The sequence below is a fragment of the Leucopleurus acutus genome (genome assembly GCF_964270905.1).
Source record: "Leucopleurus acutus genome assembly, chromosome: 14".
Taxonomy (NCBI): domain Eukaryota; kingdom Metazoa; phylum Chordata; class Mammalia; order Artiodactyla; family Delphinidae; genus Leucopleurus; species Leucopleurus acutus.
Window position 1 is genome coordinate 25,922,722 of NC_139156.1, and position 18,111 is coordinate 25,940,832.

The window sequence follows — 18,111 nt, forward strand, 5'->3', positions numbered from 1 at the left end:
GCAAAGTTCAGTAGCTGTGAAAGAGATTGTATGGGCCACAAAACCTAAAATATTTACTACCTGACCCCTTACAGAAAAAGAGTACCAACCCCCACTTTAAATTATATGTTTCTCTAGAGGTTGGAAAGAATCAGAGCAACTCCTAAAAGTGCAGTTATTCTCAGGGATGATGACACTGAGAACATGACTTCAGCTTTATTAATTTGGGGGAAGTGACTAAGAAATTAATCCTGAGATATGATAGAAGGGAGGGGATAGGATGTCTTCCATTTCTCTTGTGCCAGGAAATAACAGCCTTTTGATAGATAAAAACACATCATTTTTTTCAAGGTATATATTAATATTAATACCAAACTCCACTTACTTTATCATTATTAGTTTTGTGTCTAAACACAACATAATTTAAGGTAATTTGCCATCATTTCCATATCCAAAGGACATCAAGTGAGATAGAGCTCAAACAACCATCTCTTATATTATCTCCATAATATCACTCACACTTGAGCATCAGTACTGCTAGAGCACAAATAACTGAAAACAGGTCATCCAGAAAACTTACTTGTCAGTTTCACCCTCCTCTTAAGACTTTTGCTCAAGCTATCAATAAAAAGCCACACTTTTTAGTGTCATCTCTTCTGTCTCCGTCTACCCCTCTGGTGGAGAAATACTTAAGAGCAATAAAATGGCCAAAAGGTGGCAGCAGGAGGGAGGAGGACCAGAAGCAAGAGGAGAAACAAAGAGCCTTCATTCACATGGTGGATAATCAGTCTCCGGATAATCCAAAGTTGGCTGAACTTCCATCCAGAAAACATCTTTTTCTCTAGGTCTTCCTCCCACAACCAAATAAAAATTTCCAAGCAGTTGCCAATGAAGGTGTGAATTGGCTCTGCTTAAAACATCATTCTCATTCTGAGTGCCATGGATTATAAGTTTATTTTAGAATAGGTTTATGAAACTTAATTTTTGAAGATCCATAGTGTTTTAAGACCAGTCAAAAGCACTATATTTAACTTTTTTTAATACTTTCTGAGTATTTTTTATTTGATAATCTGTTTTTGGATTCTTTTTTTTGCTCAGTATTATGTAGCAACCTAAATGGGAAAAGAATTTGAAAACGAATAAATACATGTGTATGTATAACTGAATCACTTTGCTGTACACCTGAAACTAACACAACATTGTTAATCAACTATACTCCAATATAAAATAAAAAGTTACACCAAGGGGGGAAGGGGCGGGGGTGGGATGAATTGGGAGATTGGGATTGACATATATACACTATTGATACTATGTATAAAATAGATACCTAATGAGAACCTACTCTGTAGCTCAGGGAACTCAGTGCTCTGTGGTGACCTAAATGGGAAGGAAATCCAAAAACAGGGGATATATGTATACGTATAGCTGATTCACTTTCCTGTACAGTAGAAACTAACACAACATTGTAAAGCAACTGTACTCCAATAAAAATTAATTTTAAAAAATTAAAGTTAAAAAAATGGTTTTTGCATGACTAGATTAACACTTACGTTATTAACAAGAAAAAGAAAGGAAGAAAAAGAGGCTATCCTTATCCTTAGCTATTGACCGCAAGCAAACAGATACTTGCAGGAAGAAACTGGGCAGCGCTGGGGAGGGGGTAACCAGGAGAATCGTGTGCCACTATAGGAAAACAGATCTGTGGGATCACCAGAGACTGGTTTGTGCTTAGGACTTTTTCACTTGGCCCTTTTAATAAATGGGGCAGTTGTTTTATAGCCTTCCTCCTGGAATTATTTTACAATAATTTTCAAATTCTATTAAAGTTATGTGAGAAAAATACTAAATGATAGGAAGAATTTATGTACAGTTTAGGAAAAGCCCCCTTTTGACTCTTTTAATGGAAAATGTTCCTTGTGAAATTTAATGTCAAAGCAATAAGTAGCAAGTAATTAAAAGTTAAAACTTTCTTATTGACTTTCAGCCTCTGGATTCTTTGGTATTTCAATCATCATCTTTCTTGTCTACTATTAAAACTATCTTTCCATTCCTAATTATTCTCTCCCAACTGTTTATTTTTCATCATATCAAACACCAATTTCTTAACTGTATCTTTTTCTTTTCTTTTTATTTTTGGCTGCGCCACGCAGCTTATGGGGTCCTAGTTCCCCGACCAGGGATTGAACCCGGGACCCGGCAGTGAAAGTGCCGAGTCCTAACCATTGGACTGCCAGGCAATTCCCATTAACTTTATCTTTAATTGTATTCTCAGCCTTGTCTCAGCCTCTTCTACATTTACCTTCTCACTCATACCCTTTGTTCTCAAGCACATTTTTTCCTGCTTTGTAATCTGAGCCCAGAATACCCTCCCAGGGATCACCTGACCCTTCTCCCCTCCCTCACATCATCTCCCAGTCTTGCCTGAGTGAAGATCATCTTAATCCACTATAGCCTACCAAATAGTTCTAATCCCGTCCTTTGTATTCAGGTTCACTCTTCCATTGCATTCCTTCTTTCTACATCTGTGTTTATACTATGCCTGCTACTATATAATGTGAGACCCAGTGGAAAACTAAGCCACCACCATGTTCTGACTTATCAGACAGTATCGAATTTTGTGTCTCTGTGGTGTGCATTGAGTCAGAGTAATATTAACAATAACAATAATAAGGCCACAAAAAAATACTGAGACCAAACACATCCATCCTTTCTCCTATGATTCTCCATGAAGGAAACACAGGTGAGGTGGTCCCTGGTATCATATTTAGCACTAGTGACTCTAAATTTATTTATTTATTTATTTATTTATTTATTTTTGGCCGTGCTGCGTGGCATGCGGTATCTTAGTTCCTGACCAGGGATAGAACCCGTGCCCCCTGCCCCCTGCCCCCTGCCCCGGGCCGAGGAAGCGCCGAGTCTTAACCACTGGACCTCCAGGGAAGTCCCAGCACTAGTGACTCTAAATGAGAGTGCATTAACTTAAGCAAAGGAATTTTAATTGTTGCGGTTTTTTTCCTTTCAAAAGAGAGCAAGTTTTCAGAGTAGAACAGAATTTTAAGGCACGTAAAGGTGGGAATTCAAGATTGTTTTTCATTGTTGTTTTTCAATGATATGTTCTTTTAAAAGAGCGTTTCCATTATACCATTAGTTTAGTAACAATTCTAATTTCTTTAAAGAAAGTTTGAAATTTTGATAATTTTTAAGATTAGGAACTGGAAGAACATTTAATACACTGATGTTTTTTTTTAATGACTACAAAATGATATCTCTGGTTTTCTTTTTTTTTAAATTTACTTATTTATTTTTGGCTGCATTGGGTATTCATTGCTCTACATGGGCTTTCTCTGGTTGCAGCGAGCTGGGGCCGCTCTCCGTTGCGGTGCGTGGGCCTCTCATTGCGGTGGCTTCTCTTGTTGCGGAGCACAGGCTCTAGGCTCGCAGGCTTCAGTAGTTGTGGCATGTGGGCTCTAGAGCACAGGCTCAGTAGTTGTGGCGCACGGGCTTAGTTGCTCTGTAGCATGTGGGATCTTCCCAGACCAGGGCTCAAACCCATGTCCCCCGCACTGGCAGGCGGATTCTTAACCACTGTGCCACCAGGGAAGTCCTCAGATTTTCTTTTTAAATTAACATATGAAGAAGAATTAGAAGGGAACTTTCATAGGAAATGAAAATAATTAATGTGCTTGGGTTCTGGAACTATAGGCGATTATTCTTTCTTTGGTCTTATCTAATTTCCCTTATCATTGTTATAGGATGTTATTTATACAATAAATAAAATTCAGTGATGGGAAAGACAGCTTGGGATTTGTAATTTACGGTAAATCTCAAAACTTCTCTTACTCTGGCAAAGCCTATGCCCCTGCTATTTCCAGTACTTGATCTTAACCTCCCAGCACCTGAAGACAGCATACAGTTAATAACTGAAAATGGTACTTTCAGAATGATGATGTTCGAGGTCTATAGGATTTGTAAATGCCTCAAAACACTATCCCTTCCTGACAATTTGGGACACAGTATAGCAGAGTGCTTAAGAGCAACCAGGGACTTTACTGTCAGGTATGCCTGAGTTTGAATCCCCATTTTGTCATGTACCAAACGTAACTTGGGTAAATTACTTAACTTCTTCGGGCTTACGTTTATTTATGTATAAAATGGGATAAAAATGAAATCTAACTCACGGAGTGATAACGAGGATTAATAGGGTAAATCTAGTAAGATTTTTATTTTTATCCTGCTTGGCTCTCCTGACTTCCTACTTTGGAGCTTTTCTGGAGGTATTTTCTGGGCCTCTCCATTTAATTAATTAATTAGTTTATTTTGCATCCGTAGATAAGAATTACCACCTCAGTTTCAGGATGCTGTGCTAATGTGAAAATCTGCTGATTGGGAATCATCTGCTCCTTCCCTAGAAGTTGCCCTGTCTTTTTCCATATTTGCTTATTGAAGTAGCCTTCTTCTTTTACTTTACAGATATATGTAATTGACAGCGCAGACAGAAAAAGATTTGAAGAGACGGGTCAGGTAAAAAATTGTTCTGTTGAGATACTTCCCAAATAATTGGGTATTCATTAATCTACTTTGTAAATGTATAAGAGTGGGGGAAGTATTTTTGTTTAACCTGTGCAGTTTAAACAAAACAGTCATTCTGGCAAGCAGGCAAAATACCGCTTGCCTAAAAAGAAATTAGTTGAGAATTCTTTAAACAATTTTTCGTTTAAAGTCTTTTAGTTTTAATCAAATTAAATAAATAAGGTATAAGCAAATGGAACTTACCACCATGCCCAAAAGCTCTTCCCAGGCCACATAGAAATGAACCTGAGGAACAATTCACTTATCATTTCTGTGTACATTTTTCAATACCAACTTAATTGATCCAAGGGTAACTTGGACAAATTAGAAGGTATGGGAAGAAATGTGCAAGCCAAGACTAAGCTGCTCTTCTTGCCAAGCGAAGAGATAGGTATACTTTGAACCCAAATATGACTTCAAATGCAGAGTGCATGTCAACATGATTACACAATGCAATCTGTGTATGCAGTTTTAAATAGAGAAGCAGTGGGCATAGACCATTTTACCCAGACTGAGTGCACTGATAAGAAGTGAGTAGTATCGTGGACCTCTTTGGAGAAGCACCTTTACATTTTATTGCAGAGTCCTTGGCCTGTGTCCTGAACTACTGCACGTGGCCTTCCAAAGGTAGCAGTCCCCATGTTTAAGTTCCTTTTCCCTGGAAATTAGTTTGAGAACTCTCCAGACTCCTGGAGACAGCCCCTCTCCCTTCTATACCTTGATGATTTCTAGACTTCACTCAAGTGAAGCAATGTTAAACATGAGTTTGGAAGTGAAGGGTGTCAGATGGAGATCTGCCTCTTGAACCATCCAGTTCTCTTTGACAGCCCAAGTGTCTTAAGTAGCTAAAATGTGGGTTGAGTGGGGAAGAGGTGGATCCTGGCATTTAGCTAAGTATATACCTTCTCCTGTACTTATTGCAGGCAGAATCAACATACAGTTTAGATCCCAACCAATAACCTAATAATTAGAGACCTTGCCAGATGGACTAATGCAGTTACTTTAGGATGTGGGTTTAATGAAGTGTAATGCACATGCGTGCATGTTTTGGAGACAGAGATTGATGAAACAGAATTATAGTCTCTAAAGCAATTGTCATTTTTAGTTCAAATTTTAAAATATATATGTATATGTACATATACATACATATATATGTATGCGTATCTATGCATTGAAAGTTACTTGCAGATAGTGACGTTTGGGTAAGTTTAAAATGTCTAACCACAATTTGTGTTCTCCCTCGAACAGTATTTCTCAAAGTACGATTTATGAATCCCCTATAACCACCTGGGGAACTTGTTAAAAATGCAAATCCCTGGACCCTGGCTTAGACTTTCCAAAGTCAGCATCTCTGGGGCAGGCCCAGGAATTTGCCAGGGGGTTCTTCCACAAGCTTAAGTTTGAGAACCACTGCCCTTGAAAGTTGCTAGTTGATCAGCTTAACTTATTTATTTCTGATTAGAAATGCATGGTTAAATATCATAGATTTCATCCTCCCCTCCCCATATATTCCCACAATGATCCAGGAACTAGCTGAATTACTGGAAGAAGAAAAGCTAAGTTGTGTGCCCGTGCTCATCTTTGCTAATAAGCAGGATCTACTCACAGCAGCCCCTGCCTCTGAAATTGCAGAAGGACTGAACCTGCACACCATCCGCGACCGAGTCTGGCAGATCCAGTCTTGCTCAGCTCTCACGGGAGAGGGCGTTCAGGTGAGGTTACTGGAGGGCTCGGTCACCTGGCAACACGGCAGCCAGCCGAGGTAGCCTGTCTCATTGGTTGGGCGGATCTAGATAGAAAAAGATATGAAACAAATAGCCTTTGATGGGCAGATGAACCATTCCAGGATGTGAAAGGCCTGGAGGAGTTTGATTCTTTTCTACTTAGCAACCAATCCGATATCATTAACTGTTCCAAGAAAGCCACAGATAAACCACCACCCCCCCCCCCAACGAGTGACAAGCTACCCCACTGGGGAGGAGGTTCGGAATGGAAGAATTCAAAAATGCTTTCCGACTCTAGGGTTCTTTGGTGATTGGGTTGGGGGTTTTGTGTTGCGTCTTGTATTACGGATGCTAAATACTTGTACTCCCAAGGTAACAGAGCCATCAACAACACACTAGTTATCCTAGAAGTGTTTTGTCTTTTCTGTTGGCTGTCTCCACTGCTGTCAGGGTTGGGGCCTGTTTCATGCTACTTCAGGTTTGTTTCCCATGGAGAAGCTTCTGCCGACCGAAAGCCTTAGGCTTTACACTGAGGAACTGTGTACTGAAGAGCAGCTCCCCCTCATTTGATCTTAATTTAGGGCAGAAAACGATTGTAATCCAGACACCTGAAAGGCTCAAAGAATGATCACCAGTTTCAGCTCTGATGTTTCCTACCAAGCAGCCTCAAACCTGTTGACCCTTGGGGTCAGCCCCCTAGGACCACTTCTTGATTCTGAAGCCCCCAGCGTGCTCTACACACCTCGTTTTCAACGTCTGGTGTACCTGCCAGGGAGGTGACCCAGTGCTGTGAGAACCAGACAGCACTGCTCTAGGATGCTTTGGGGGATCAACAGCATCTAGAAAAATGGCATCTCCCCTCATTGCCGTAGGACATGTGTCTCTGGTGGCACGACCAGTTTGCTTTTCTGTGAACTTGGTGTGTTGGGGGATGAGCCCGAGATTTGATTCTCCATCATTGTCCGGCAGCCTCTTTCCATTTCCCTTCTAATACTCTTCTCCCCCTCTCTCAGACATTTGATACTGATTTGTCTTAAAACTGCCTGACCACTTTTATCTCAAGCAAATAATCACTTCCTAGAATTATCTCACCTGTTCCAACTGTTTGCTGCCTGGTTTTTCCCTCTTTGTCACACAAAGAGCCAGGGCCCCTTCTGTGCTTGGCCTCTGATCTGAGGGCAGACCAGTCAGCACGGAACAAGCGCCCCTGCTCCAGACTCCTTGACACCTGCCCCTCAGAAGCTCTTGGTGCGCGTGTGTGTGTCATGCAGGCTCCCAAGTAGCCATAGATTACCTCGGCTGTGTCCCCAGAAGGGAAGCTGGGGCCCTGTGAGTCTCTGTGAGCTGTAGGCCTACGGAGGGGGCAGGTGTTAAGTCTCATCTGTTTCCTTTTTTCTTTCCTAGCATGTGGTTATAAAGCAATATATTCTCATTTTAATCATATCAAAATAATACATAAAATTAAAAACTAAAAAGTTCTTTCATTTCCTCTAATCCCACTCAAGAAAGAAACTAACTACCATTAATAGTTTTATTCTTCTCAGGTCTCCTCTATAAAATTGCAATCACTTATGTGATTATGTATATCTTATCAGGTTTTGAATTAACTGGGCGATTTTCAGCTGGTCCAACAAGTATGTTACAACCCAGAATGGTTTTTTTCTTTTTTTTTTTTTCGGTACGCGGGCCTCTCATTGTTGTGGCCTCTCCTGTTGCGGAGCACAGGCTCCGGACGCGCAGGCTCAGCCGCCATGGCTCACGGGCCCAGCCGCTCCGCGGCATGTGGGATCCTCCCGGACCGGGGCACGAACCCATGTCCCCTGCATCGGCAGGCATACTCTCAAACGCTGCGCCACCAGGGAAGCCCCAGAATGTTTTTGAGTAGGTAAACTCTGATCATTTTATTTAGCTTCTCACTTTTAAACAAAAATCAAGTTCTGCCTAAGGTATTTCCCTCAGTTGTGCCAAAGATGGTACTCATGAGGCCTCAGGTTATTTTGGTGAGGCTGAGGCCCAGGAAAAGAGAGTAGCTTTCTTGTGTTTGTACAACCCACTTCAGCAAGAGGACTCTGCCTCTCTAAATGGTTTAGAACCCAAATATAGAAAATAGAGAACATCTTGAGTTTGGGGACTCAAGATGGGGCCTTAAGAAAATAAATGCAGGGACTTCCCTGGCGGTCCAGTGGTTGGGACTCTGCGCTTCCAATGCAAGGGGTGCTGGTTCAATCCCTGGTCAGGGAACTAGGGTCCCACATGCCATGTGGCACAGCCAAAAGATTTTTTTAAAAAAAGCAAATTAAATCATTAAAAAAATAAAATAAAATAAATGCATTCTGTATGCATACTCCTAAGAAAGTAGGAATTGACAGCTCTATTATCTTTTTTCACTCGTGGCCAGAGTGTCAAAAGGAAGAAAAAGCAAAGCTGGAATTAACAGTGAGGCTCTTGTTTCTTCAGCCAGCCTTAGGGATATAAAAAGGAGGGACTAGGGTCATCTCTTTAGAGGAATGGCATTCAAGTCAAGGGTGCTTCCTCAGAGGAGCGTGGAGTTGGGAGGGAGCTCTGGTCATTGTCTTTCCAGTCCCCACCCCTCCCGCTCGGCCAGGCAGAGATGACAAGGACAGACTCCTTGTTGCCAGCTGTTGAGCTGCCATAGAAATGAAGTTCCCTTTAAATCACAGGATCTTTGGGCCAAAAAAGAGGCTGTGAGCTACCAGACAGACAGAGGGTGGGGGCAGGCAGGAATCAAGTGAGACAGTCCTGTATGGTTTGATCTTGTTAGAAAGTTCTTCCCAGATCAGGGACCTCAGCAACCAGGTTCACAGGAAATGATATCATGAGAGATCCAGTAAAGAAATGTGAACAAGAAAAATCATGGTTTTGTATGGAGAAGAAATAGTTTGAAGGTCACTTAATTAGTTTAGTAGATAGTACCATGGTGTATAGAATTGGGTAGTTAAGACTGGGATTTCAAGGTTAATGAGATTAGATTATGGTTAATAGAATGATATAAATTTAGAGAATTTAGCCATTATTTGAAACGGGTTATTTAATAAAAATGTTAATTAAGAAGGGAGTCTGCTGTCTGTTGTCCTTTAATGGTAACCTTTGAGGACTGGAGAAAGGTCGTGGAAACACTTTTCATTGTGAGGCACTGATTGACCAAGTCCCTCTCAGGTAATACCTTTGACCTAAGCTCTTGCCCACTCAGCCAGTTTCTTGGTTTTCATTTTAAAAAGAGTCACTTAGGTGGAATTCTTTCCCTGCATTGCTTAGTTCAGGAGCAGGCCTTTTAAAGATTCTTGTTAATTAAGGCTTTAACTATTCTTAAAAATGAAAGACTTCACTAGAAAAATGTCACTTTCAGAGATTCTGTGTAAAAATTTCCTGAAATTCCCTAAATTCCTATTTCATCCTCCCATTCCACCCTCCCCACCCACTACCCGCTGAAAGCTGGTCAGTAATGGGCAGAGCTGCTAAAATGATCAGATGTGACGTGGGTCAAGTATCTGGCACCACAGCCCTAATGACCCTGAAAGAAAACGTACAAAGGTTAAAAAAAAAGACCTGGAATTTCTGTTACTGTTTCAGATGTTTACAAACAGTGTCTCTATTTACATTGTGTTTAATCAAAATGCATTTGAGAGACGTGTCCTCTACTGATAAATAACCATCCAGTGGGTGAGTCAAGGGAACAGATCCACTAGGTGGGGAGCTATGCCCTCTGGAGTAGTCGGGCAGGGAGATCACTTCTCCTTAGCCAAGTAGCTTAAACATATGATTTGACATTATGGAAGTTAGTGATTCCTGGGGTGGATTTCACGTTCTTGTTCTACCTGATATTCTGATGGCAAATACATGCAGTCTTTACAAGGACAGGCAATCCCTTGCTCTGGGTGTGGAAATCGGCTTTTGAGGGCTTCAAAAGAGTTTGGAACAGGTCTTTCTTTGCCTGACTAATGGCGATGAGGAGGCAGCCCATCATGTTATTAAAGCAAGTTTTCATGGGAAACTATCAAGAGCAGAGCATAGGTAAACGGCACTAAAAGCTGAAGGAGAACATCAATCGTGGAAACTCTGGGCTATGGAGAGCCCCATAGTCCAGAGGAGTGATCAGAGGAGACCCAGTTATGTCAAGTAGATGAAGGCAGAAAGAGGAGAAACTGAACAATGTTTGGGAGGGAAAACCTGCAGCCCCTGCAGGCAGACTGCCTTGCAGACATGGAGCGGCCTCCCTCTGCACCCTGGGGCTAGGCCAGGGTTGCTAGGGCCTCTCCTAGTGCACAACATCTAGCCTGGGACTCTTCTCTTCTTTTCCCTGGGTGTCTGGAAAATAGTGAACAAAGATCTGGCTTAGAGCCAGAGAAAGATAGAGAGAAATCAATCCCTCTTCCACCTGCAGACCTGAATGTGAACCCCAAACCACAGCTTTCCTTGGCTGTTGTAGTTTCAGGTGCTTGAAGACATTTCCTCCCTAGAACTTTGTGTGTGTGTGTGTGTGTGTGTGTGTGTGTGTGTGTGTTTAATTAAAATTATACTGCATTGGAATTTCCTTTCAAAGCAGAGATCAGCAGTTTCAACCTGGTCTCTAACCTTAGTCATAACAGAGACATGCCTACACCAGTAGCTTTGAGCTAGCAGAAGATTCTCCTGGGTATTGCTCTCCATGCCCCTACCTCATGCTCATCCCTTCTTTTCACATCGCTTCCACATTCCTTGTCTTCCTTCACCAAGCAGGAGCCATGATCCGGCTCACAGAGGTCTCACCTACACAGAAGGGGCCTCTAGCAGTCTGAGCCCTGACGTGTGAGCTGTCCTTCAGAGTGCCTTGCAGGTGCACAGTAAACATTCACTAGCCCAGGTTCTTGTTTTTGTTTCTTTTTCCTTGATCCAGGGGACCTTTCCCTTAATATGCCAACAGAATTTCAATATATTTTTTAAATGACATTTACAACTTCTTTCTAGGCCTGAATCAGTCATTTTCAACTCCCAGTGTGTATGGGACTGCTTATCTGCAAGTCAGACCTCAGGTTTATTTTTAAATTTTCAGATCTCTCTGTAGACTAAGGAAGCAAGCTTGGGACGTGCGATTCTGCTGCCTCTCTGGTGCAGTGCCCTTTGTCACCAGAAAAAGTATTAATAGCAAGCAATATTTTATGTATGCTGCTTCCAGCTGCTCCTTGACCCTGGGGGCCCAGTGGCACAATGGGATAGGCTGCATTGCTCAGCAAGGGTCTGAGCTCTGTCGTCTTAAAGCAATTACTGATGTGACCATGTAGTCCTCATGGCATTAAAAACCAGGCCCACCCAACCATGGCTGCCACTGCTCAGTTCCAACCATCAAGCAGTGATGGATGCATTGCAGAGAGATCAAATTAAGAGAAGTGCAGTGAGCTGGATGGACCTAGAGTCTGTCATACAGAGTGAAGTAAGTCAGAAAGAGAAAAACAAATACCGTATGCTAACATATATATATGGAATCTAAAAAACAAAAAATTGTTCTGAAGGACCTAGGGGCAGGACAGGAATAAAGACACAGATGTAGAGAATGGACCTGAGGACGCGGGGAGGGATAAGGGTAAGCTGGGACGAAGTGAGAGAGTGGCATTGACATATACACACTACCAAATGTAAAATACATAGCTACTGGGAAGCAGCCACATAGCACAGGGAGATCAGCTCGGTGCTTTGTGACCACCTAGAGGGGTGGGATAGGGAGAGAGGGAGGGAGTCGCAAGAGGGAGGGCATATGGGGATATATGTATACATATAGCTGATTCACTTTGTTATAAAGCAGAAACTGACACACCACTGTAAAGCAATTATACTCCAGTAAAGATGTTAAAAAAAAAAAGAGGAGTGCAGTCGGAGACCACTCTTCCCATAGAAAGGGCATCATGCCTTTAATCCCGAAACGGAGAGATCTGTGATCAGTAGGTTTTCACCCATATGGTTAGGGGCCGTCTTATATTTTTCCCAGCAGTTAGTAGGGAGTAATATCATGACATGGTAAAATGTATTTCCTCTCCCGAAGGCCAAACAAAGCTCAGTATTTGAGGTTCAGTGTCTCTCCTTAGTCTCCGGTATTGAATTGAAGCTAATCAATTCAAATTCAGTTTCAGCGAGGTTGGCCAGGGGAGGTGCGGTGGAGGACGAAAGGGAGGACTACTTATGCCATAAGGTTGTCAGCACAACCTGACAACCTTATGGCATAAGTAGTGAGGAAGCGTGAGGAAGATCCAGTACGCAGAAATTTGGTCAAACCAGTTTTTGACAATAAAGGTTCAACCATTAAACGAACCTATGAGTTCATTTCCTTCTTTGGAGGCAGAGCAATAACCTACTTCAAGTAAATGATCACCTTTTCTCAGTCATCTGTTTTTTGGGGGGTTTTTAATTTATTTATTTATTTTTGGCTGCGTTGGGTCTTCGTTGCTGCGCGCAGGCTTTCTCTAGTTGCGGCGAGCGGGGTCTACTCTTGGTTGTGGTGCGCAGGCTTCTCACTGCAGTGGCTTCTCTTGTTGCGGAGCACAGGCTCTAGGTGTGCGGGCTTCAGTAGTTGTGACTCGTGGGCTCTAGAGCACAGGCTCAGTAGTTGTGGCGAATGGGCTTAGTTGCTCTGCGGCATGTGGGATCTTCCCGGACCAGGGCTCGAACCCGTGTCCCCTACATTGGCAGGCGGATTCTTAACCACTGCGCCACCACGGAAGCCCCAGTCATCTGTTTTTAAAAAATCAAAGCCTTTTCAGATTAAGGCCAGAGTGCCGTGGCTGCTGATTTAAGCATGAGAAGCAGAAGGGTCCTCCTCTTGCAATGATGTCGTCTCTAAAGAGAGAGATCCTGCTGGAGGTGGCAGGCTTGCGGAGAGTTAATACATGGGGAGCGAGGTAAACACGTAGGATTCCACACACGCCGGTACCTGGCAGCCCGGGAATCCTGAGAGCTGAGTGGCCAGAAACAGCCTCTGGCACCTTCAGAGCTGCAGCAAAGCCACGCAGGGTGCTTGGGTAGGGCTGTTCTGTCTCATGCCCCTGTATTCAGCTGGAAGTCATAAGAAAAAACTGGAATTGCTCCCTCTGCCAACTTGAGCCCCAGCTTCTCTCTAAGCCTGAGGCAGAGCTCCTCCCCGAGCAGTTGCCCGCGGTCATTGAGAAATGGTCATCGAGAGCAGATGCCGGGGCTAGATGGCCTGGGTTCACAGCCTGCCTCTGCCACACACTCTTCTGTGCCCCCATTTCCTCATCCATGAGTACCTACTTCACAGTGTTGTTACAAGGATTAATTTAAAAGATATAAATTAAGTGTGTGGCCACCACCATGCTAAGTTCTGTAAACACCACCTCAAGCCAGCCTGGCGTGGACCCTTCCCTCAGGAGTCTTTCCTTGCCAGTGGGCACCCTGGCACAGCTTGTGCCTGATTTTTATTGAAGAGCTATCATCGTCATTGACTGTTGCCTCCCCAACACCGCCACCTCCAGCTCAGGTTCTCCTCTAGGTAATGACAGGAAAGGCACAATCCCCAGCCTCCAGACACCAGATCAGGGTGGCCTTCCCGAGCCAGAGCAGCTTAAGTCTCCTAGGCTTCCCACACTCCGGGTTGCAGGCGCAGCTGCAAAGCCCCGGGGCCATCGGGTCAGCTGGTGGGGCCCGACCTCTGAGCGCCCTCTGCTGGCAGGACTGTGGCTGGAAGGGTTTTGTCACCGCGGGCCCTCACATACATCTGGAGGACACTGACCCTCGTCAGGGCTCCCCCATTTAAATTCCCTCTGCCTCCATAACAGATACCCAGGAGAAAACTGCCCCTCACCCTCCATGTTCTGCTTTGGGTTCCTGCAGCTGAGTAAATATTTTTCCTATCTCTTTGAGTGCATTCATGTTGAGTTACATGCAGTAAAAGAAACCCACCCCCCTCTATAATCAGCCGTAAAACAAGAGGGAAAATGGTATTCGTATAGTGTGGGAACACTGTTCTTGATTTCTCTGAGAAGATGATTTGATAAAATGTTGCAAGTCTCTACAGAGGAGGAAATATTGAGGTACGCACCTTTGATGGTGTTTGTGCGGGTTCCTGAAAATGGAAAGTGCTACGTAAGTGCTGAGCTATTCAGCTTCGAATGCAAAGGGAAGATGCTTATCTTATTCATCCCTCTTTTATTTGTAAAATCTTTTTTGTCTCCTGGCAGGTGATCTTTTTTTTTTTTCCTGGAAACCAATTAGCTCCTAAAATTAAACATGCTTCTCTTTAAATTATTCCTTTTCATAAAATGGTCTTAAAATTGGCCTCAGCTTTTCAGAGTAAGTAGCTGACCCAGTTGTAATCGGAGATGCATTCGGAGTCCACCTTCTCCCACCTCGGCATTCCCCCACCCTCATCCCCACTGCTGCCAGGTGCTGTCCACCTTTGTGCCTTCAGCTGTGGCCAGCCTCTTCTTGGCACATGCCCTAAGGTATGCTCTGGGACAGCCATCAGATTATCTGATTCTCCCACCCAAGTGCTCTGATGGCAACTGGCGGAGTTTTAATCACTGTAAATTCAGGTTATGGTCAGATTAGCCAGGAGATAGGATGCCTGCTGGTTGTTTTGAAGTGATGTATTGTTTATGGGATTAATGCTCCTAATGGCCAAGGGTGTCAGCTGATGTTTATTACTTTAAGCTGTCTCAGCTGTTCAGGTTCAACAGCTAGCTCCCTGGTCATAGGAAATGCGGGGCTCTGAATGTCATGTATGCCCTGAGATGTGCACGTGTGACACATGCAGGGGAAAGGGGTGCGGTGCGTTGCAGGAGCCTCGTTTGATTTTGTTCTGGGCTTCTGAGACCTCTGCACACCCCTGGGGGTCAGAGAGACTCTGGGGAAAGGGTGAGCATTCAGGGATGGCTGCAAAGGGCGTTGAGAAATAGGTCATCTCTGGCGGGCCTGGCATCCACGAGATATCATGCCACCTGCCAAGTGGCTGTAGGTATTGTGTGGTTTTTACCTCTGTCCTCCAGCCTTCTAAGAGAGGACACTTTCAAGGTCGCTGTGCATTTAAGGGAACCTTCTCCCCAGTCCCTCTGCTTGGTAGCGCTTAAAGCCGCAAGAACCAGGCCAGGCCCCTTTAAACCTTCCCTGGTGCTGCGCGAAGAGAAATAAATGCACATTGCCCCAGTGTGTGTCTAGTAACATGCACTGCAGTTGGTTTGTTTTTCCAAAAAGAAATTTAATTTAGCGCAAGTGTACACTGCCACACTGTAAACACACCGGGCACCAGAAAGGTGGCTTATTGAATTTAATGCCCTAGCAAAGGTCAGCTTTTAGAAAAAGCCAAAAATGGCTGGAATCTGTCCTGATAGCTCCTCAATCAGGCCTTGGATCCAGGCAGATGTGTTTATTTTTTCAGAGGGAGTTCCTGAGGACCCATCTCAAGTTTGGGCTCTGGACATTCCCCCTTCCTTCTCCCTCCTGTGCTCTCAGAGGCCTCCCTCCTCCTCCCCAGGAGGTCACTGTCCCTGGTCACCCAGGTGGGCCCCTGGGGAAGGCAAGCTCCATTGAGCTGGTGGTTGAGGAGGGAGGACCCAGGACCCTCGCCCTCTCCCCTCTGGGGCTAGAGTGTGTGGTGCCTTTCTTACAACTAACGCTGCCTCTCTCTGACCATTTCCCTCAAAGGACGGCATGAACTGGGTCTGCAAAAACGTCAATGCAAAGAAGAAATAAAATCTTGACGCATGGAGACGCAGGAGCTGCGGGAGCTGAATTCTGTCCTGAAAAACACTAATTTGCTGCTTTCTGACCAAATGTTTTTCCATCTGTGTACAGCTACAGCTGTGTGAAGAGAGGGAACAACACAGTTTAAAAAGAATCCCCATTCCAGCAGTAGTTTTAACATGATCTCTGAGGTTCAGTATCATTTTTCAAATAAAGGAATTATATTATTTCCTCTGCATAATTGAAATAGTATTAAATGTCTCAAAGCACATGATTAGAAAATGAGATCTTTTAAATGAGCAAGAGATTGCATTGCAGTTTAGGCAATTCCAGTGGGCTTTTTTCTTTCAAAAAAAAGGGGGGGGGTGCTGGGGAGAGGAAGAGGAAGAAGCAGCTTAGGCTGCGGTCATTCATTTCCTGACCTGTCCTTACATTCCCCCATGGTGTTGAAACCAAGACAGTGTTTGATGGTGCTGGTCAGTGATTTTTACCATCATCCACTGAGCCAGGGTTGCAGCCTGTCTGGGTGGGGAGCTGCTGGGCTTGGGGGGGGTGAAGCGTGAATAGCAGATGATTAAACCATCTTGTCATGCAGGTAGGAGACTGTATGTAATCCTCACCCTTTGGAAAGGAAAAAAAAGCCTTTCTTGCAAACAACGCACCACAGAAACATACCCCGTCCCCAGCCCCCAACCAGCTACACAGGGAATCAGAGTCTTACGACTTTTGACTGTAATGACATCTGGAATGTAAGGAGAGGTGGGAGGTTTAATTCCAGAAAAATTACAAGGTCCTTAAAAAGCCCTCACATGGAGGGCTCAGGCTAGCGTAAACAGGCTTTCTCCAGTTCAGTGGAGCAGTGAGCAGCCGACTCTGAAATTAGCTGGCTTCTCCACGGCTGTCCTATAGAAGGGATTTCTAAAGCTCAAAGAATTCTGTGTTTAAATGATCACAATAGGCTGCTGCTATCAGATTTTAAAAATAAATGCAACTTTACCGTGAACCTGCTCCACTGAGAAAAGCCAGGCAGATCGATTTTTAGAAGCGATCAATTTTTACAGTGCTGGCAACTTGGTGGTGTGGGCTGCTCGAGGGGGACAGGGCTTGTTGCTGGGAAGAGCGTGGGTGTGTATGGTCGCAGGGGCCGTGCCCGGGGAAGCCAGAGTCACCCCAGCTTCTGGTCCCCTCTGCCTCTCTCCAGCAAAATGTGTCCTCTGGTGACTGATTGGAGAGGAATGGTGGGAGACTTCTCCTGCCCCGTGTTGCAAAAAGAGCTTGCTTCCCTGAGCCTTAAGAGATCCCCGGCTTCAAGCAAGGGAAGGCAGGCCAGAGCATCCCTGGCTCCTGAACTGAACTATGTCCTGATGCCTGAGCAGTGGGGTTCTCAGAGACTGAATAAGAGACTGTCAAGTGGCTGGTGGGTCCCAGGAGGGCAGCTACTTTTACCTCCCAGGAGGTGGCCCTTCCCGAACCCACCAAGGCATGTGAGCAAACTGAAGGGGTCACTCCAGCCCTGGCCCTCAGTACCCAGCCTTTCTGGACCAAGTTGTGCCGGTGAGGCTGAAGCATGGTCCGCTTCGAAGATGGTCTGGGGTGAAAGTCATTAACAAGGCCAGACATGAAAAGGTGCCCTGGGTTGCAAGTACTTATAGGGACAGACTTGTAAGTACGTGCAAAACAAAAGAAGGTGAGGGTTTTTAAACCACTGTGAGCTAGTTGCCCCCTGCAGCCTCCCCCGGCTTGTCTGTCTTACCCAGACGCCTCTCGCCCTTTGAACAGAGGCAAAACAGAATTATAAGAAACCAGAAATCCCCCTTCTATCCGGCTGGAAATGCGGCTCTAGCGCTTGAAAATATTTTTTCCCCTCCAAATAGTGCATCAGGGATGTTATCTGAGGGGCAAAATGCCTGCCTTGAGGTCTGTGATTGGGGAACACTGAGATGTGGAACTCGGACTCTGGCAGTGGATGGTCTGTGAAATATCTTTGTTCTTTTACTACCAACTTAGGGAACTGTTTGAAAGGGCCCCCCAGGGCCTCAGCCAGCAGGCAGAAGCCACTGCCTTCCTCTGATAACAGCCTCTGTGAATGTTCAGATTTGCTTTTCAGCTAAAGACACAGAGACATTGTGGATGTCACACGCTTTCATCTTCCCTT

General features: G+C 44.4%; 1 protein-coding gene across 1 annotated transcript in view; it reads left to right on the top strand.

Moving 5' to 3' along the window:
• ARL3 (ARF like GTPase 3) overlaps positions 1 to 16,197 on the top strand; it is a 32,374-nt gene extending 16,177 nt beyond the window's left edge. Inside the window, exons 4-6 of the mRNA XM_082854987.1 lie at positions 4,450 to 4,500; positions 6,075 to 6,260; positions 15,918 to 16,197. Coding sequence (XP_082711113.1) covers positions 4,450 to 4,500; positions 6,075 to 6,260; positions 15,918 to 15,965 — 285 coding nt within the window. The 3' untranslated portion in view covers positions 15,966 to 16,197. The remainder of the gene's footprint in view (positions 1 to 4,449; positions 4,501 to 6,074; positions 6,261 to 15,917) is intronic.
• Positions 16,198 to 18,111: the final 1,914 nt, after the last annotated feature.